Here is a 20,174-nt window from a genome sequence, read left to right on the forward strand (position 1 = left end):
AATCCAAATTATTAATATATTTTTTAAAATAGTATTTCAGACATTTGATTTAGAATTCAATTCATCTAATCTCTATAATAATTGACTTTTTTAGGAAAAAAAAGAATAATAAAAAATAATAGTACAAGTCCATTTTGTTGAATGATTTTTCAACTGAAAATAAAAATAAAAATAAAAAATCGGAGCGACCCTGTTTTTCCTAAAAAAATGTCGTGATTTATTTAAATAAATAATTATTTATTAGTTTTCGGTTATATTATATTATATTTATTTGAATCTTTGGTGCTGTGTTTATTATCTGTAATGAAAAATGAAGGGAGAGGGGTAGAAGGATAAGAACGTGAAAGGATCTTATCCCTGTCAGCCACCCACGACCTCGTCGGTGGTACGCTACCGAATACATCAACCTCGACTCTGCTCACAATCTTCAAATTGCACGTGAGCTCAACACCACGTGAGATAACAATAAGAAAATGCCACAATTGCCCCTCGAGACCTAGTTGTCCAGAGATCTCCCTAGACTACACGGATTAATTCTTGACTTTCTCCAAATCATATTTATGCTTTTTGGGGTCGATGAAAATTTTTTGTAGAATTGTACCGATGGCCTTTGAATTAATTGATTAAAATGTTGAATGCCTGATAAAAATGTCACAAGATATAAAGAAAGCATTGCCTTGGGATTGTGGTGCAGCGATGATCCTTCAACAAATAATTATATATTTAAGATTCGAGTCTCATCTGCGGCGCATTATAAATTTTTTTTCGTGGGAAAGCAAGCCTAAGAATGATAGTCATTTAGATGAGCCTCCATAAGTGCTTTTTGATTTACTTTGATCATTGATGAAAATTTTCTATAGAATCCAACCGATCACATCTAGGATTAGTTCGATTGTAAGAGTTGAATGTTGACGCACTATGAATTAATTTTCTTTAGTGGTAAAACAACTTTGAAACGCTGAGCTATAAAATGACATGTGTTTGTATTTTTTCGATTTATCTAGATAATTAATGAAAAATTTGTATAAGATTCGGTCAATTTGAAGAATTAGATGCCTAAATTATGAAATAAATAAATAAATAAAATGGTTGAAGTTGCCCTCGGGACACGTCAGTGGTAAGAGGCCAGGATAATTCCCATACAACATTGAGCAAGTTGAACGTTTACGGAGTTCAAATCATAACGTTGAGATATCATCTCAAAATCCATATGCATTTCTCGAATTTGTTTAGGGGTCGATCTGCAAAACCGAATATCTGGATTTATATAAGAAAGGGTAAAAAAAACTGTCAATTCCAGAGAGGAGCACGTGCTCACCTGATTTTGTGAACATTTATTCCAAAACAACTTCCTTCCGAGAATTTATTGATGTAAATAAGGAAGAAAATCACAAAATTTAAACACTGCTCTCCTGCAGCAAACATAGCCTACAAGATATTTTACAACCTTAAATTCGAAAACCATTTATATATATATATATATATATATATAATCAAATTCGAAAATGAATAATCACCTTTCATGATACCACAAAACATTGATGTTGTTTACAACATTTGTAAAAACAAACGTGGACATTTACTGAATCGAGCAGAAATGACATGTTACAATTTGTTGTAATACATGAGAAACATAAAGTTGGACATTTATGAACGCTTTGGAACGAAGTAACAATAACTGATAAGTAAGAGATGTCTCCAATCGAGCAATAAGTGGCGAGATGAGTTCTCACCAAAATTTAGGGGCTTTGGAAGACAACAAGCTTTCTAGTAGCACCATTGGAGTGTGATCTTCTAACAAAGAGAAGGGACATGTTAGCTGAAGATGCTTTTTGGTCTAATTTTCTTTCTTCTCCTTTTTCGCCTCCGATTTTTGGTATAAGACTATTTGGCTTAATATTGTGCCGTTCATCACAATGCCCATGACCGAACCCATAATGACTTAGCATGAATTAAGGACAACAAACTGAAGACAAGAAAGTACTACAATGTGTCTGAGCTACAGCTTGAGCCAAGGAGAAACAATGATCTAGAGTTTAAGAACTGGAGCATCTCTGCCCGAGTGACTAGTCACCAATGATATGAGAGTGTCATTGTGTTGATTGCAGGTATACCAAATAGATTAACTACTTAGGTAAGGAGAAGGAGATGAAAGGAGCATCTCCATCCAAGCGACTAAATCAAAAATATTTTACTAGGAAGTCAAAAGGATACCACTAACTGGAGCATTTTCCTGAATGCTGGTGAAGACTCTCGCTGCAAGATAAAGAAAAAGTAAACTGTGTATAAAAGTTCCACAATAGAATATGAACAGTAACACAAGAACTATCAAGAAGCCGAGGATATGGTAGTTCATGAGATCCTCAGTGAACATCATTTTCTAGTCCAGAACAAATATTTGTTGATCTTTAAAGCTTCACACACACACTAGTTTGTAGTAAGATGCATTTACCTATCACAGTTGCCAGCAAAATTCAAAAAACATGTCAAGAAGCTCAACTCTCCAGTACTTTTATTCTGCACAAATTCATGCGAGAGAGATTTAATGGTCTTGAGAACTGATTGAAGCCACAGCAAATGTATATTAAATGTTATCATAAACTAATAACTGAAATAACTGAACTGCAACCTCAGCAGTTTTTAAGTCATTTTGTTCTAATACAGTTAATTTGTTGACACTAGAGTGACCTATTTGACTAAATGTGCAGTGCAGTTATCCTTCAATTTGGATGAACCAATTAGTACATTATAGAAATACATCATCCAACAGAAACAAAATGGCAATTACTTTAGAAAAAATGGAGTTTACTTTTAATATATGAAAATCCTAAAATTACAAATCTAGTTTAGTCGGTTGAAGAGACTTTTGAAAATGAGTAAAATATTTGGTCCATGAAACATTGTCAGCGAACAAAAGATTCACAAGAGTGTGATCAGTATGATGGATATTTCAAATAAATGAAGACTAAGAAAAAGTATGTTGGAGAAGTATATAGAAAATTGCAGGATACAAAATTATTTATGTAAGACTTGTGAACATGCATGCATAAACATGATCAAGGAATGGAAAGGCACATATGACCTCTAGTATGTAGAGACTAGTAATCAGAGAGATAATGCGTAGGCTTCAATGGAAAAGTACCGCATATGCATTTGCATGTACAAAAGAGGTTGTATGAATCAATTACTAAGCAAAACAATGTTAGGCATGACATCCTAGAACTATAGGTAACTTTCTACATTTTATGTGCTCATTTTAGTTTCAGATAAATATCATCTCTCAGTGGATACATTGTTGCTATCACACATGTCAATTAATATGCAATCATCAATATAAATAGCCACACAAAACTTCTAACGAATCTTCAAGTGATAGGCCAGTGCCTAAATCACAATCCAATCATCCAATCATGTACCAGAAGTGAGTGGTGAAAGTGTGAAACACAACAGCGAAATTTGTTTAGTCAGCATAAAGGATATATTATATGATAGCAATTGATACATAAACCAATTTTCATTCTGTGTGCATTCATTCTCATTGTTTAAGTGATTTGCTAGACACTCAACATTATAGTTAAACCCTATCAACTTTTAACTTACTTTGTAGTTCGTCCATATTTGTGGTACTCTTGCAGAGAAAAATATGGCATGCTGCGAAGCCTGAAAAGACAAATGTCACAAGATGTGCAAATCAGAATGTGATCTTGCATAACAAGGATAACACTCTAGTAGCAAACAATAGTACTAAATATAGCTAAATAGTAACGTGAGTTAAACTTACATATAGGGCTTCAAAAAGAAATGGATCAATCTGACCAGCTATAATAGTTGGTGCTATAGCACAATATCTAACACCGTTGCTTAAGAAGAGCAAGAAATGATCTGGAGACTTTTAATAATCATAAAGCATTCCTCAATACCAAGATTACATCCAATGTATCAAGCAGTCATGTCAAATAACAAAATATTCAGCTATTATATGTCTAACAATATGCAGGATACAGAAGAGGTTTAATCCAGGTTTTTCCTGCAAGTGGCTGAGAATAATAGTAGATAATTGCAACTAGAATTATAGCTGCGGAAAAATAAGGCATTCATTACTAAGCCATAAAAGGATGAAGAAGTTACAAGAGTAAGTAGTATAAAGATGACAAATTTCAAGGAGTTTATTTAGTGTAACATCCCTAAAACAATGTAGCATATGCACCTTGAATCAAGAGAAACAGTAACTCTCCATAAGCTGAAAAGGGTAGCCCTTTGTGGATACAATATGCCAAAGCAATTGTGTAACCCACCACTTCTAACTCAAAAGCCACAAGACTAAGTCCCCTAACACTATTGTGCTTCAAGATTTTGAGTATCTGCGAGCATAAAAGTGTCAGGGAAAAGAGTTCAAACGTGTTATTTTAGAAACAAGTGTGTTAGTAAAACTCATTAGTCATATGAAAAAAAGGAAAGAAATCTCACACTGCATTATCTTATGTGAACAACATTACTAATAAGTTTTTTTATTGAGATTACAAGGAATGAAAACATTTCAGAAGTAACAACAAAATGAAAGTATTACAATAGTTATCTTATGTGAGAATAAAATGTATTGTCATAAAAAAGTTTATAAAAAGAAGCAATATCACTAAGATATTAAGAGTAACCAAAACTGCACAAAGAACTAGTACTTCATTAATACCAACGGTACCAAACTCAATCTCTTTGTAACCCTAGATTTAAAAAGAAAAAGAAAAAAATGACAAAAGTTAAGTTCTCATCAAGAAGAGAGAAAGAATCAATGTCATAAATAATCAGTCCATCTGCACTACACGAAATTAAAACATCTCAGAAGCATAACCTAGTCAGGTAAGTGCTACTTGATTTGGACTAAATGGCAATACCTCTCAAGAATATATCTAAAAGAAACCAAAAAAAAAAAAGATAGCCTAAATCTTCCACAACCTCCTTAGAAGCCAAAGTTGTATCTGCAATTTGCTAGATTGCAATTAAAGCTCTATGAGAAACTGCATCCTTTTTTCGTTTACTTGTGAACAAAGCTTTAATAAAATTGTATGACCACATCACTAGTTAATAGGTACCATACAGTTGATTCCTAAAGAGAAAAACCTCAAGACATGAATGATAAACATGTAGGTTTTCCAGCAAGAAACAGCTTCACACGTGGCCCAACAAGCCCATCGCAGCCAAAAGCATTATTTTAGGATGTTGTCTTGGTTTTTTGCATATGGTGCTCATTGGTAACCATGCTAAAGTTGAGATGACAACTCATTCATGCCGAGATTGTTAGAAACCAAAAAGCTTGTAGCAAGGAAGATTTTTTTTCTTCTCTCAAAGTGAACTTCTGGTCCAGAGAGCCTATGAGGTAAGGTTTTTATTGTTTTTATCAGCGTTAACAGAGAAAACTACTAAAGATTAGAAGAACTTGTGTACATGTGTGAGCAAATGGCTCGTCAAAATTTGTGCACTTCTCTTGTATCATATAGGTTTGGATTTTCTTCGGACTAAAAATAGGCCAAATTACACTATAAAGCTTTTGTATCTTTCTTGTGTGTTTGTCATTACTATAGACGATGTTATACTCGATTCAGCACATGGTATTTAGTGTATTTTTTCTACCATAGGGTGACTTCACATTGAGGCCATATCGCATTTAGGCATACTTGTTTCAGTCCATATAGGCTGGTCTGAGGTAATTGATTCAAGAATCTATCTTATTGAGATCGATCCTACTAACAAATTCTTAATTTAAAGACTGGTGCTAGACCGGTCTCAACCTCTCATAGAACATAAAATAACTAGGTAGCTATCATTGCTTCTATGCTGACAAGAATTTTCAAAAAGCATTTTTAACAATACCTCAACTCTCACAACAAAAGAAAAATCGAAACAAGTAGAGCTAAACACTATACATCCAAAGCCTCAGCTCCTCACGATCTTCTATCACAACCATTCAGGACCAGCTACCTTTCTCATTGAATAAACCAAATCAGCCCAAAATTCACAATCGCTTCAATTCCTGTCTAAGGATATCGAACCTACTCTCTGTTCGCAACCTACATAAAATTGCAAGTATGAGATGAATCGAGAACTACACACATCTACTACAATTAAAGATCGCACCGACCCCAAGTTCGAACAACAAGCAATCACAATATATAGGAGAAGGAGATCAGGATGTGGGAATTGGAAGGACCTGAGGGAGTTTGACGGTGGTGGAGGCAGCAACGATACAGTATCCAAGGATCTTAGAGACGAGGGGAAGCAGGCAGTGCTTTTCAGGAAATTCCCAAGCTTGCAGCGCCCCTAGGATGCACCCAAAGTTCATGCCTAAGATCTCCAACTCCATGTCCCCCTATCTTCGTCTTCGTCTTCGTCTTCGTCTTCGTCTTCGTCTTCGTCTTCGTCTTCGCTCTCTTTCTCACCGGTGGAAGAGAACGAAGACAGGATCAGGCGGGTTGTGGTGGACGGGTCGCGGCCGGTGTCGGCCAGTGGCACTCACGTGAGCGAGTGGGTCGAGCAAAAATGAGCAATTTACCGGATCACCCCCATCTTTTGCGTTTATTTACCTTCTCGCATTTTTATTTCCAAAATTTCAAATCAAGTCCCTTGCCTGTTATTTATTTGTTTATTATTATTATTATTTACATATGAAATTGCCTTTTCATCCTAAAATATTTTAAATGAGACAAAATGGGCTTATCATAAATTTGAGAAATGCGGATACGATGCGGTAAAAAGTATAAAACTGGGGTGCTATCAGCTAAATTTCCCATTTGATGCGCAGATTTAGTTTTCCTCAACTCTCGCTCGTACACTCGCCGCCCCCTTGTGCTTCCTGCTGCGATCCAGCCAAAGCAAAGCACGCGCATACCCGATTTCACTCTGCCCTCACCCATTCCCTTGCCGGTGCTGCTCGCCGCAATCCTGATTCCCGGTACCAAGCTCGCAGGAATACTAGATCGCCGTTGCTCTCTCGCATTCGCTCGCGAACTGTTCAGCGTAGTCACCCTTTCTCATTGCCTCCTCGCCGGACCGAAAGAACCAGAGTTTCCGCCAATTGTCCTTCTTGGGCTTTCCTTCTTCTGTTCAGGTAATATTCCTCCATTCTCCTGTGCTTCTCCTTCTCTCTGTCTTTTCTCCCACCACCCTCGCCTCTGACCGTCCCCACGAACGCTGCAGCTTTTTTCTTAGCCATCTCTGTTCAAGTTTATCTTTCGATCTTGATTGCGAATTTGGATCCATCTCTAAATGGTTATTAAAAAAGCAAGATCCCTTGGCTGATTGTGATTTACTTACGGCGAATTACATTTTTTTTTCTTTTTGAATATCTGCATTTTATTATTCTGGCTCTGCATTGTGCTTCCATGGACGCCAACTTTCGAGATATCGGTTAAAAAGGGACAGTAGCTTGATTCTTTTTTATATATAATGTTTTGAAGTCTTAGAGCATTCCGATTTTCTGATTTCCTTCGTACCTATGTTTCTGGATTCAGATCTCTTCTGACGAATCAAGGAATGGATTCTGCTTCTGCACTATTCAAGCAGCTTAAGGTTTTGTCCTATCAATTTGATATCCAAATAGTTATATAGTTGAATCCCCAAAATAGTGCTTAACGATGTTTAGTGTTCGGTTTTTAATACTTATAAGTGACATTTGGTTAAACGAAGGTAATAGTAGAATCTATTTCTATATTTCGTATCAGGATGCGTTATGAAATTCTAGTTGTTTGGTATATGCAATAATTAAGATGCGTCTTTTGGTCTGTAAGCCTTCTTTAATGTCTTATATAATGCATGATGAGAAGTTCTATTCGACTTCTTTTTTTATCAACATGAATAAGTTGAATAGGGGACACTTATCACTCAATTCAGGGACTTCAGCTATGTAAATTCTAGGAGTAGTTGCCTCTATGTTGGTAAGTATTAGGAGTCAAGGTGTCAGACTGTCAGTTTTTTTTTATTCTAGTTTAAATTTTTATTACCTCTGCTCAAGTGGTCAGGACTCTGGAATTTCACAAGTTAATTTATATCATGAAATTGCAACCCAAAGATCAACTAAGTTAACAGATCTGGTGCACCTACCATGATTTCATGCATTATCTAAAGAAATGGTCTAAACATATTTGGCTATAAATTTCTTTTGTAATGAATAGGTGCATTCACCATTGTTCCTATAGGGTTTAGGGAAAGATAAGCATACCAGATATCTAGCATTGCACTCTTTTTTATATATATTTTTACTAAGATACCATTATTCCTTGGGTATATATTTTTCACTTAGTGGCAACAATGCCTAAGTTTATTTGTCTCAATTTCTGGACTATGAATAGGCTGCAGAGCCCTTTTTCTTACTAGCAGGCCCAAATGTTATTGAATCCGAGGAGCATATACTTAAGATGGCGAAACATATAAAAGCGATAACATCTAGGCAAGTTTGTTATATTTCATTCAATATATATTTACTTTAACGTGTAGACATTTTGTAGTATGCAGTTATTTGCTTATTGATTGACAACTTACAGGCTTGGTTTGCCCCTTGTGTTCAAGTCAAGTTTTGACAAAGCTAATCGTACTTCATCAAAATCATTTCGTGGTCCTGGTTTGGAACAAGGTTTGAAGGTAGCATCTATAATTGGTTATTTTTGTTGTACAAAAGTTGTGTTCTAGTGATTGGATTTGCTATACATTGAAAAAACTTTGTTTAATAATTAATATTACTGTTCATGTCAGGTTTCCTTTTTTTTTTTACTTCAAGCAAAGAATATAGCTTGCAATTTTTTTTTTTTTTGTAAACCTCCTATGATGTATTTAAAACTGGAAAGAGTAGAAATTGTTGATAAAGATATTGTTCTGTTCTGTTGGTATGTAAGTTCGATTCATGTAGTACTTTCACATCTTTTCCTTTCTGGTTCTTTTACTTCATCTTTTCGGAGACTGGCCTAATTTCTAGTTTCAGTAGCAAATATTTCTTGAATGATTGAAGTTAGTAAGTTTAGAAGCTCTCAAAGTTTTTATCCTATACCGTAATCTTATCCATGCAGAGATCTAATAAACTATAGACTTAATGCTACCCCTATTACTGGTTGCAGTAGCCAGTATTTATTAACTGATTGAACTTAGTTTAGAAGCTTTGAAAATTTTTATCCTATATGTTGGTCTTATCCATGCAAAAAACTGCTAAACTAGATACTGTAAATTAATCATTCACGCAATTCCAGTTCGACGACTTCATAAAATTATTCACATTTTTTCCTGGTATGCTTATAAGCAGAATTTTCTTCCATGCAACGATTATGGATGTCATCCAACACACAGTTTATCACAATTCATTTACACAGATAAGTGATCTTACCCTCTTCTCACCAACTTTGCACATTGAAGATGGTAAAATAGCATAGTTATTTATAGACAATCTTTGAGTTAACTATAGTGACTTTTGCTTGATGGAGCATCAAGGAGAAAGATTTTCACTTGGCAAGTTCACATTTTAGGTGAAATAATTTATGATGCCAGATAAATAACCATGGCTTGCAATTTTGAAGTTGTATGTCTTTCTTTGAGAACTCTGCATTAACAACCTATTGAAAATCATAATACTTTCTCTTGCCTTTTCTAATTCTATTGAGCTTGCAGTTCTAGTAAATGTTTTCTTCTATTAATTTCCTCAAATTCACATAAGGGGATTTGCATGGCAGATTCTTGAGAAAGTAAAGGTGGCATATGATCTGCCAATCATAACTGATGTGCATGAGAGCAGCCAGGTATTCAATTTCTTCTGTTCTATGTTGGGCCACCATTGTCCCCGCTAATAATGATATACATGGTGCTGTCGTTGATGAAACCCTAAATTGGATCCTTTGTTTCACTAATTGTACTATTTTACATTAGGTATTATCAGCTATTCCTAGACAAGTTCTTTTGCAGGCATCTCTTAAACATATTTTTTGAAGGGCTTTGAAATAAAGATTATGTAATCATATGCTGTAGCAAATGATATGATATTCAGTGATTTATGGACCTAATACAATGAAAATTTACTAAATTAGAAGTGTCCGACAAATACCTCATTCACATTAAAGGCCCCTTTAATGCACTATGAAGAAACCAGAATTCACAAAACAAATCTTGTCTGCTTCTTGGGGGAAAACCAATTGATTTTCTACGTATCCTTAGCAAATTAGGCACATTCCTGATGGCCACTGCACATATTTTTGATATTTCAAAGACAAATGAACAAGTCTTAGGCATGATTCTGAATAATGAGGGGGTCAAATTTTTGTAGCTAGATATTCCCACAACTCTACACTGGTCTCCCAACTTGCAAGGGAGAAAACTTCTTGTTATGCAACACTTTCTTTATGAGATCTGACTAACCATTTGTGGCAATTGTTTTTTTTCTTCTTTTCTTTTTTGTAAAGTATGGACAAGTAAAAGTTTCTTAGAAATTGACAGGGATTTAATCTGAAATTTATGTGCAGCTATAGGCTTTGGCAGTAGGTATTAATCCTTAAAAATAGCATGATGCATATAACATGCTAACCTTTTTCATAAATTCAGTGTGAAGCTGTTGGCCAAGTTGCAGATATTATTCAGATTCCAGCTTTTCTTTGTCGTCAGGTATAATGTGCAGCTTGAAATTAATCAATCTCTAGTGTTATTCTACTATCATTTTACTGTGTACCCTTAATGCGCAGAGAATATCTTCCCTTTAACTTGCTACACTCATTTAACAGACAGACCTTCTAGTAGCAGCAGCTGAAACTGGAAGAATCATAAACATCAAGAAAGGCCAATTTTGTGCTCCTTCAGTAAGTTCATACTTTTGTTTAGCTCTCTATCTCTGCATGCTGATGATTTTCAGAATGATGAAAATTGCCAACAATATTGAAGTTGTATTATCTTCTGATAAGGCAATTTCCTAGCATGGAAGCTGCAAGCTCTTTCAAGTATCTAAAACTTGTGTTCTGTATTATCTCATCTTAATTCTGGGCAGTGACTTGTGCCTACTCATTTTGTTGAATTTATATCAACCATTATTGTTCTATTTATGTCACTTTCCTTCTTAGAGCTTAATGGGTTAAGTATGATTTAAGAGTTCATCATGCACTATTGCATCGAATTGCTTATGTTGACGTCCCTTTGACGAAGTTGCAGATTCTCAAGTGCTAAAGAAAGATAAGAAAGTGTGCATAAGAAAGTTGCTTATGTTTGAATTATAAGGAAGTTATAACTCAAGCATTTTCCTGGAATGGTTTCATTTTTCTGTTTTAACAAAAGGTTAACATGTTTCAATAGAGAATATGTTTTGGTGAATGCTCCAATATTATATGGCTTAACAATTTCTACCAAGGCAAAAGTACCTATACGCAGACTCTAACAAACATGTACGAATGGATAATATAGATAATTGAACTATCTCCCCGACTGAAAAATCTGCTGTTGGGATTGCATTTTGATGAGAAACCTGTATGGACAAAATTGTCAGGTAGAAATACTCGACTTTGTGGACATTCAGATCTTTAATGTTACAAGACAATTCATTTTCATTGTGGTCATAAATTTTATAATATTAGTAGCTAAGTGTGTTTTTATATACAAATCTTAATTGCATCGATATGATGGCTGATTAATTTGTATTCCTATTCCTCAAATAAAATTGGCATAAAATTATAGTGAAGTCATGATGCATGTTACCTTCAATATGATTCAGGCACTCTATGAATGTTTTTGGTTTCCACATGAAACAAAATTAGGTAGTTGGTGTTCATTATGAAATGTTTAATTGCCATGACAGGTAGTTATCTATTGCTTTGATAAAAATAGTGAATTGTTTTTGTTGAATAGACTAATAGAAATGCCTAAAGTCACCTTCTTGTTAGATTTTGTATAGTAGTGATTTGTTTGGTAGCATGAATTTGGCTATGGTACATTACTCATTTGTTTCCAATCTTGAAGTAAGCTAAGTTACTGATCAAGGTAATTAGTGAAGTTAAGGTACGTTTTTTATCTGAAAGGAAGTTTAAGATCTCTTTGTTTTATTGTTTGTGTTGGGTTTGTGTTATAGGTAATTTCTAATTCTATTAGTTTCTTCATGAATTGTAATGATTAGGTGGGTGGAATGTATCGCAAACCTGATAACTTTAGATAGTCTTTTTATGACATTTCTGTGGCTCCTATCATCTTTCAAATATGGAATCCACATATCTTAGGAAATTCATGCATGTTATTTTGCCTTTATTCTCAAGATAAAACTGGATTCCTTTTTTTAGGTTATGGTGAATTCTGCAGAAAAAGTTAGACTTGCAGGAAATGCTAATGTGATGGTTTGTGAGAGAGGCACTATGTTTGGTTACAGTAAGTTTGCTTATGTGTTTGCCAGAACTTGCAGTATTATGTTAGAATTTTCTGTAGTTTAATACTTGTGGTCTTTCTATAAATTGTCTAGAATATTGGATATGTGGAGAACAATCATATTCCACTGATGGTTCAGGCTGAGTTAAGATAATTCTTTTCTGACTTGGTTTCAATGGAAAGACTAGGTTTCAATGGAAAGAGATGCCTCTGTCTGTCAACTGCAATCAAACGTATACATCTTTACATCTGAGAGAAACCCATAAAGACACTTCCTTTTGTTTGTTTTGGTTCAAACCTAGGAAAAGACCTCCATTTGCTAATAGATTTAGAAGTTCTTATTTTTGCCATCTGACTTATCCTATGGCATTTTTTCTATTTTTCATTTTGAGTTGTCAATTTAATGCAATTCTATTTCAGTATTGAAGTGACATGAACACGTCTCTCATGTTCACAAACATCATAGGGTTGGGCTTAGGATAAATCCATTGTTGTAACCTAATATTAGCAACAATATTGATGCAAGAGAAGTACCAAGCCTGACTACTTCCTGCAAATGAAAGCTATCATGAGTTCCTTGGAACTCAGCTTGGTAAAAGCTTGTTTGAGTTCAACTTAAAGCCTTATTGAGCTAAGGCCATGCTTTAGTTTAGGTTTATCTTTGAATTGAATAAAAGTTTGGCTCATATAAGCTCTTGAACAGATAAGTATAACTGTCATCTGGTTGGGTAAATTCAATTTTTACAGTTCAGCTTTTAAAAATGTTAATTTTTTAAAATCTTAGATAAGATATAAATTCCATTTTTCTAGATGTTTTGATGTTAAAATTCATATCATTTGATTTTAGATGATTTGATTGTTGATCCACGCAATTTGGAATGGATGCGAGAAGCAAATTGCCCTGTTGTAAGGATCTTCAATCTTCATTTAATGATTTTTCTACTTCCCTTAATAGTGTGTTTGACTTAAATAAACTCCGCTTAGAAAATTTCTTTGTAACAGGTAGCAGATATTACACATTCTCTCCAACAACCTGCAGGGAAGAAGGTGCGGATTTGCATTCACTTTTGGCTAAATTCTGAAAAAGGGTTCCTGAGGTTCCAAAATGCCCAAACAAGGTCCTCATTTTCTGAAAATCCAATAAAAAATGACAAATTGAAACCCCAGAAATAAAGCACTAATACACATTTTCTGTACAACAATGTTTTAGACTAAACATTGTTTCAGGAGTCATTTTGAAATTCCCTCTTTCATTTGCCTTGACACGCTTGAAGATAAAAACATTATTTGGGCATTTTGAAACAAGAGTGATCTTTTCCAGTTGCTTCTAAGTTAACAATCATGGATACTTTCTATTTAGAATTTATATATTCCTTTAAATGTTGAAAAATCTGAATAAAGTATCCAGTGTTGAATAAACCCTATTTTACTTGCTGGTTGAAAGGGTATGTTCTTTAGGTTGTTTGACTACTAATTATACTCAATGCTAAAGCAATGACAGTGTAAGGCATGACATATACAAATAAACTCTAAAAAAACCAACACAAGTTTTTAGCAGATGGGTCTTTTGTCAACTTGTTATGATTTTTCATGTTATCCAAAAAAAGCTGGGAAGGTAGAATCAGAACTCTTCCTCTTAGTAAGAGAGCTCCAAAGCCTTTTTAAAATCATGTTTTGGATTCTGGATAAACCTCAGGCCTGACAATTCATTGACAATAACTCTCAAAATGTAGGATTTGCACTATAGCATAGGCAATTCATTGACACCTCAGCCTTTGTCATCCTACGTTGCTCTTATACTTAAGTTATATCACTTTGATTTTGTAGCTTGGATCTTTATCTGATCTCCATTTTACTTCAAAGCCATTGCCAATTAAGTTTATCTCTGTTGTTCTTGACTGTGCTAGTTTCGCTGTTTGTTCTCATAGCAGAAAAAAGGTACTCATTGCACATATATATATATATATATATATATATATATATATATATATATATATATATATATATATATATATATTTCCCTCCATAAAGGATATGATTGTCTTTCAGGCAGTCTCTGATTCTGTTTGTAACTGTTATTTGCTGTTGCTTTGCAACTGCTGATATGCTAGTTCTCTGCTATTCTTTTCTAGTTCTACTTCCGTTATTTTTGTAGGTGATTTTTTTTTGTCGTTACCATTCTGTTGCTTTAGCTTGATGGTGGTGGTGTTGCAAGCGGTGGTCTGCGTGAACTAATTCCATGCATTGCAAGGACAGCAGTTGCTGTAGGCGTTGATGGAATTTTCATGGAGGTACACGCCCTTTGCACTTGTCATTTGCAAATATCTAAAGTTGTCCTGCTAGTGTCATACTGGTATACACGTTAAAGAACTTAGATACCTTTTTGTTATCTTTGAGACTAGTACAATTCCTCTACCTCATTTTTCTTTGATGATCCTGTGTGTTGGGGCATAAACGAGGAAAAATGATTAGTTGTGACAGGCAGGTTTAGTGCAACGTGCTAATTTGTAGGCTAGTTTTATAAGCTTAGATAAGTGAGATCGTACTTGGGCTTAAGAATTTTGAGTTAATTGTTAGCCTCAATGTGCTAGATTTTGCGCTTTAATTTTGGATATGAGTTAAATTTTGGACTCTGAAAAGGACATGACATTCTAATTTAATATCACTTGATTAGATGTGAATTAATTAAAAAGTTTTTTAAACTTGAAAAAATGTTGCGAAGAGTTGCACAGATTACCAGGAATTTGGAAATTGCATCGGCCATAATTATTGATTCTTTAGTTGGCATCTTATTGCCTTCATACTTTTCAGTAATATTTGAGTTGCAACTATCTGTAGGGTGAAATACTAACATAACATAAATGTCATCGTTTTAATTCATGTTTAAACTGTGTTTGGCATGCAAAGGAACTATATCAAATTTAGTATCAATTATTGGTCTTGTCTTAATAGGTACACGATGACCCCCTTAGTGCACCTGTTGATGGTCCAACACAATGGGTTAGTACTTTTTATTAAGCAATTCATATGACAGTACCAGTTTAAACGTCAGCAAATTGTAACTAAATGATGCAGCCATTAAGGAATTTGGAGGAACTGCTCGAGGAACTCATGGCCATTGCTGTAAGCCTTCTGTTCTTATAGATACATGCATGTTCTGTTTATATGCATCTTTATGTAAATTCCTTTTTCTTGTCTGTGAAGAGGGTCACAAAGGGCAAAAAGGCATTCAAAATCGATCTGACGCCTTACCGCGATTAGATTCAACATGAATATCAGGAAGGCATGAACCCCTCTATGATTAGCAGCTTATTTGTCTGGGATCCGGAGCAGTATTCGTATTTTGCATTTTTGAATTTGTTATGTGCAAACATAAAACTTCTGCATCCATCTTTGTGTTCTTTACTAGCTCCAACCATTGAGACTGTAATATCATTGGCGTACCAAAAAACTCAAGAGATCAATGCTTGTGGTTAGGCGATGTTATAAACTAATACTTGCGCTTATACAATAAGAACAAGTTCAAAAATGTAATTTGTCATCTTATTTCCAGCTTCATAAAAATTGTGTATTCCCTAACAAAATCTGCATGCCAAACCAGATATGAACCGGGAAAATAAAGAAATTTATGCCGATTCTACAGGCACTCGCTGAAAACACACTAGAAATTCTTTGTTGCCCTCGGCACCCTTTATTGGAGACTCGATCCAGCCTTTAGAACAGAATCCAAAACCTTCAACTCCTTTGATTATTTTCTCAAGAACCTGCAGTCATAATTGGAATGTGTCACTCTTGTACATTGTCAACAGTGCTATTGCACAAATGTTCCTGGTCTACCGTAAATCCACAAAAAAACACTCAGGTTGCTAAAATTGTGCAGAGGAATTAGCCAAGGCTAAAAAAATTATAATGTTTGGGCGTTTGTAGTTCTATTCTTGTTAATTGAAAAGTATCAAATGAGAATGACACCTACTTCTTGATGCACTTCAGGATCTCTCACAATTCCACCACCTCCAACCTGGTTAGAACAAAAAGTGTAAGGGTTCAAAAGACTAAATCATCATAAACCATATTATCCTTAAAACTAGGTCAGGTCAATATTCTACACAACAGAAACTCCACAAAACAGGAGAAAGTAAAAAAGAAATTGATGCCAAATTCTTCGTTTTTGCAAAAGATTTTTTTTTTTAAGGTAACAGCAATTAATGTTGAGGGCAGTGACTCACCAAAGCGGAGTTAATCTGCAATTATTATTAGCACATTAACTTGGGTTTGAGAACCTTCTACATGGAACTAAGGCAAAAACTATAACACTTATGAAATTATATTGGGGTATATGTTTCCAATGGGAGAAAAACTCATAGAATCATCAATATGAATAATCAATGTTCCATACCTGGGACCTTCGTGCCTCAAACTGAGGCTTCACCAATGTTACCAACGTGGAATCTGGCTTCATAACATTGACAACAGCCGGCATGACCTACAATTAGCCCAATACCATAAAAGATTACAAAATTATTCAGAAAATGTATTCATGATAACTCAACACACCACAAAAAAACGAACCAAAAGCACTTACAGTCAAATAAAGATGCATACAACTAAAATCATAGCTAGAGGGCAGGTTTACCCAAGTACCAAACAGGAAGATTAGCCATGTAATAAATAACCAAGAATGTAGTTAACCCATACCAAAAGTATAGAGATGAAGCATAAATCTAAGGTCACGATATCAACTTGTTGTGGTAGACCAGGAAGATATCTCAGATTCGTCCTTTCAATTACAGAAACACGCTTATCTCTGCGAATTTTATCAGCAACCTAAATGCAACAAAGAAAAGAAATGTGAATAATTATTTTACTATTCATATGTCATATGCAACTAAGATTTAGCATGACATCCTTCAAACTTTGTTGTGATCATCTGTCAAATAAAAGTTTACCTGCCCATAGCCAACATCAACACCATAAACATGAGATGCACCATGTTGGAGCAAGCAATCAGTAAAACCACCTGTGGATAATCCTGAATCGAGAGCTATTTTGTCAACAACATCAACATTGAGTTTCTCAATGGCAGCCTCTAACTTGTATCCGGCTCTGTAATGCATACAAAACCAGGCAGAAATTTAGGAACACACATTCAAGAAGTTCAGAAAATATAAGCTAGAAAGTTTGTCCAGAAGCATCACCTACATACATATTTTGGTATTTCGGCCTTTATCTCTATGACTGAACTATCTGAGGTAGGTGTTCCAGCTTTACTAACAACTCTTCCATCCACAATTACCTTACCTGCCAAGCAAACAAACACAATAAACCATATAAGTTAGTGTCACCTTCCACAATCATGAGAAAAGATAATCATGAATCATGCATATGAGACCCATTCAATGAATGCAAGTTTCCCTATACGTTCAAATAATTTAAAGATACATATGTGGTACTAATTTACTGTATATGTTGCTAAGATGAACATATCAATTTGTGAGTTACAGAAACTAGACTGTAAATTTTCCAATTGCACATTTTAGGAACGACAGGGAGCATCCTTAGTCCACAGGAAGCATCCTTTAGTCCACAACAAAGAAAAAACTGGAAAGTGTTCTCAATCAAGTTTATGAAAACTAAATATATTTATATTAGTTCACTGACGCCATTCAAGTTTATGAAAACTCACACATACGAAACCCATTTCAACGAATTCAAGTTTCCCTACAAGTTCAAATACTTTTAAAGATACTTATGTGGTACTAAATTACTGTACATGTTGCTAAGATGAACATTTCAATTTGTGAGTTATTGAAAGTAGGCCATAAATTGTCCAATTGCACATTTTAGGAACAACAGGAAGCACACTTTAGTCCACAACAAAGACAAACGGGAACACCATTATCAATCAAGTTTATGAAATTACATCTATATTAGTTTTACTAACACCAGCTACTCATGAAACTAAAAGCATACAAAAGTTTAGGGTGAGTAATTTCAGCCAACAAACTTATTATACAATTCATCATGTTCAGCATACTGGAAAACAGGACAGTCAGTATTAATAAAATAATGAACCTTGCAAAATCCAAGACTGAATCAATGTTCGACTATACTCTTCAAACCTTTCGACGCATAGTTCATCCAATCGCTTCCTTCTGGAGAAATAAAAAGGAAAAGAAAGTAGATCTTAAGAAACTGACAAATATATCTGATAAAAATTTCCTAGGTACCATACAGAAAGAACTAGATTATGTTATGATTGTAGCCAATAACCTAAAAAATTTAGTCTCGACCAAAAATTCACAGCTTTTCAGGAATCTGTGATGTGGTTTAAATAAGGTAATCCAGGACCTAGGAACAAGGCAATTAAGAATTCTTCTTTCAGATTTCAATTTCCAATATAGCCCATCTGCCATCACGCTCTTCAATATATCATTACCATTTCAATGATCCAGGTTTATATACTTGACCTTTAGCATGCAACAAGACCATCCATGAGAAAAATGGCCATCTCTGGGCACTAAATTAAATGGTAGAGATCATACACACATGCAAGTTCTTCGGTGAACTCGTCTGTATGTTGAAATATGTTCAGTTTTCAGTTGCACAAGAATGTGACATGAGGCTCATATAAAATATGCTTGAATACACAAAGAAAAAACGAAAAAGAAAGATACTTCGACGACTTTACTTCTTCCGTAGAGGGGGCCTTTCAGCTTTTATTGTGGCAAAGGTCCTGGCCAAGGGCGAATTCGAAGAGCGTACATCGTTAATCAACTTGACTGCAAAGATAAGACAGAAAAGAAAACAGAGGATCAAATTTGCAAGAACCTTAGGAGAATACTACTAAACAAACTCAAATTGATAAATTTTAAAGGGAAAAAAAAAGGAAATTTGCACTAAGGGAATAGCAACAAATTTTATCCAAACTAGTTACACCATCTATATTGATACGATTAAGCAGATAGAAAGTTAAGACCAGTATTGCACAAAAACTAAATGTAGAAAATCGGTCTTTTGCAGCGATTCGATGAAGCAATCAGCGTAGCAAATAACTTCACAAAACCAGCAAGTTATAATTCACGGAAAGGGTGAGCGATTCTTACACTGTAACGAACGTAGATTGGATTTCAAGGCGGAGGAAAGGAGGCAACTCGCAAAAGAGCGGCCCATCCGAAGCGATAAAGCCATCTTTATTTCTGTCTCTCTTTGCTCTACTCCGCCGCCTTGTGCGTTGCGATCCGCCGCGACGAAAAGACGAAGCTCAATGAGGACACTGGAGGCTGGCCCAGGTAGATTTTTAGACCAGGCACGTTGCCCACAGAGAAAGATCGAAGGAATGGGGAGGGGACATAATAGGGCTGGGGAACGGAGGTGTTAACTGCGAAGGCCGCGAGCAGAGGAGAAAGAAGAAGAAGAAGAAGAAGAAGAAGAAGAAGGGCGAGGATGAGAGAAGAAGAAGAAGAAGAAGAAGAGCGGATCGGCAGTAGGGTTGCGGAAATACAAGTAAACAGAAGGGTAATTTTCAAAATCGCCCCAACAGTTTAATAAATTAAATACTTTTGACCAAGAGAATTTGATAGATTTGGAAGTTATGATTTATGCTAAATTAGAATTACTCATTTTTTTCTAAATTACTTTTTTATTAATAGAAAGATACTAAAATAGAAATGTTTTTTTAAGTCTAAAGTGTTAAAGATCCAAACGCCGATCATCAGTAACAAAGTCAACGCCCAATGCTCCCGGCCGCCCTAAATCATTGAAAAGATCCCATTAAGAGAGCTCTCTGAAATTGCATCCAATCATCGACCGCCACG

General features: G+C 35.0%; 3 protein-coding genes across 3 annotated transcripts; 1 reads left to right on the forward strand and 2 right to left on the reverse strand.

Moving 5' to 3' along the window:
- Nucleotides 1-1,506: 1,506 nt before the first annotated feature.
- LOC141824525 (mannose-P-dolichol utilization defect 1 protein homolog 2-like) lies at nt 1,507-6,501 on the reverse strand. Its single transcript, XM_074711832.1, has 8 exons — nt 6,203-6,501; nt 4,208-4,361; nt 4,003-4,075; nt 3,782-3,848; nt 3,601-3,660; nt 2,453-2,517; nt 2,215-2,252; nt 1,507-1,941 (listed from the first exon to the last, which is right to left on the reverse strand). Exons 1-8 carry the CDS (start codon nt 6,353-6,355, stop codon nt 1,838-1,840), a joined length of 714 nt encoding a protein of 237 aa, XP_074567933.1. The 5' UTR covers nt 6,356-6,501; the 3' UTR covers nt 1,507-1,837.
- A 323-nt stretch (nt 6,502-6,824) lies between these two features.
- Nucleotides 6,825-15,908, forward strand: LOC141823088 (2-dehydro-3-deoxyphosphooctonate aldolase 1). Its single transcript, XM_074710359.1, has 14 exons — nt 6,825-7,099; nt 7,503-7,560; nt 8,340-8,437; nt 8,532-8,628; nt 9,705-9,770; nt 10,567-10,626; nt 10,743-10,817; nt 12,279-12,363; nt 13,208-13,266; nt 13,363-13,407; nt 14,553-14,651; nt 15,313-15,360; nt 15,436-15,483; nt 15,565-15,908. The coding sequence occupies exons 2-14, from the start codon at nt 7,525-7,527 to the stop codon at nt 15,619-15,621; spliced, it is 873 nt and encodes a 290-aa protein (XP_074566460.1). The 5' UTR covers nt 6,825-7,099; nt 7,503-7,524; the 3' UTR covers nt 15,622-15,908.
- LOC141823087 (uncharacterized) lies at nt 15,904-19,727 on the reverse strand. The gene is made up of 9 exons (XM_074710358.1): nt 19,464-19,727; nt 19,049-19,139; nt 18,433-18,512; nt 17,556-17,658; nt 17,307-17,463; nt 17,056-17,184; nt 16,757-16,843; nt 16,334-16,378; nt 15,904-16,124 (listed from the first exon to the last, which is right to left on the reverse strand). Exons 1-9 carry the CDS (start codon nt 19,546-19,548, stop codon nt 15,987-15,989), a joined length of 915 nt encoding a protein of 304 aa, XP_074566459.1. The 5' UTR covers nt 19,549-19,727; the 3' UTR covers nt 15,904-15,986.
- Between the last annotated feature and the right edge of the window lie 447 nt (nt 19,728-20,174).

Source organism: Curcuma longa, chromosome 3 (assembly GCF_044706935.1).
Source record: "Curcuma longa cultivar G26 ecotype Majalengka, Jawa Barat chromosome 3, ITB_CL_G26_1.1, whole genome shotgun sequence".
NCBI lineage: Eukaryota > Viridiplantae > Streptophyta > Magnoliopsida > Zingiberales > Zingiberaceae > Curcuma > Curcuma longa.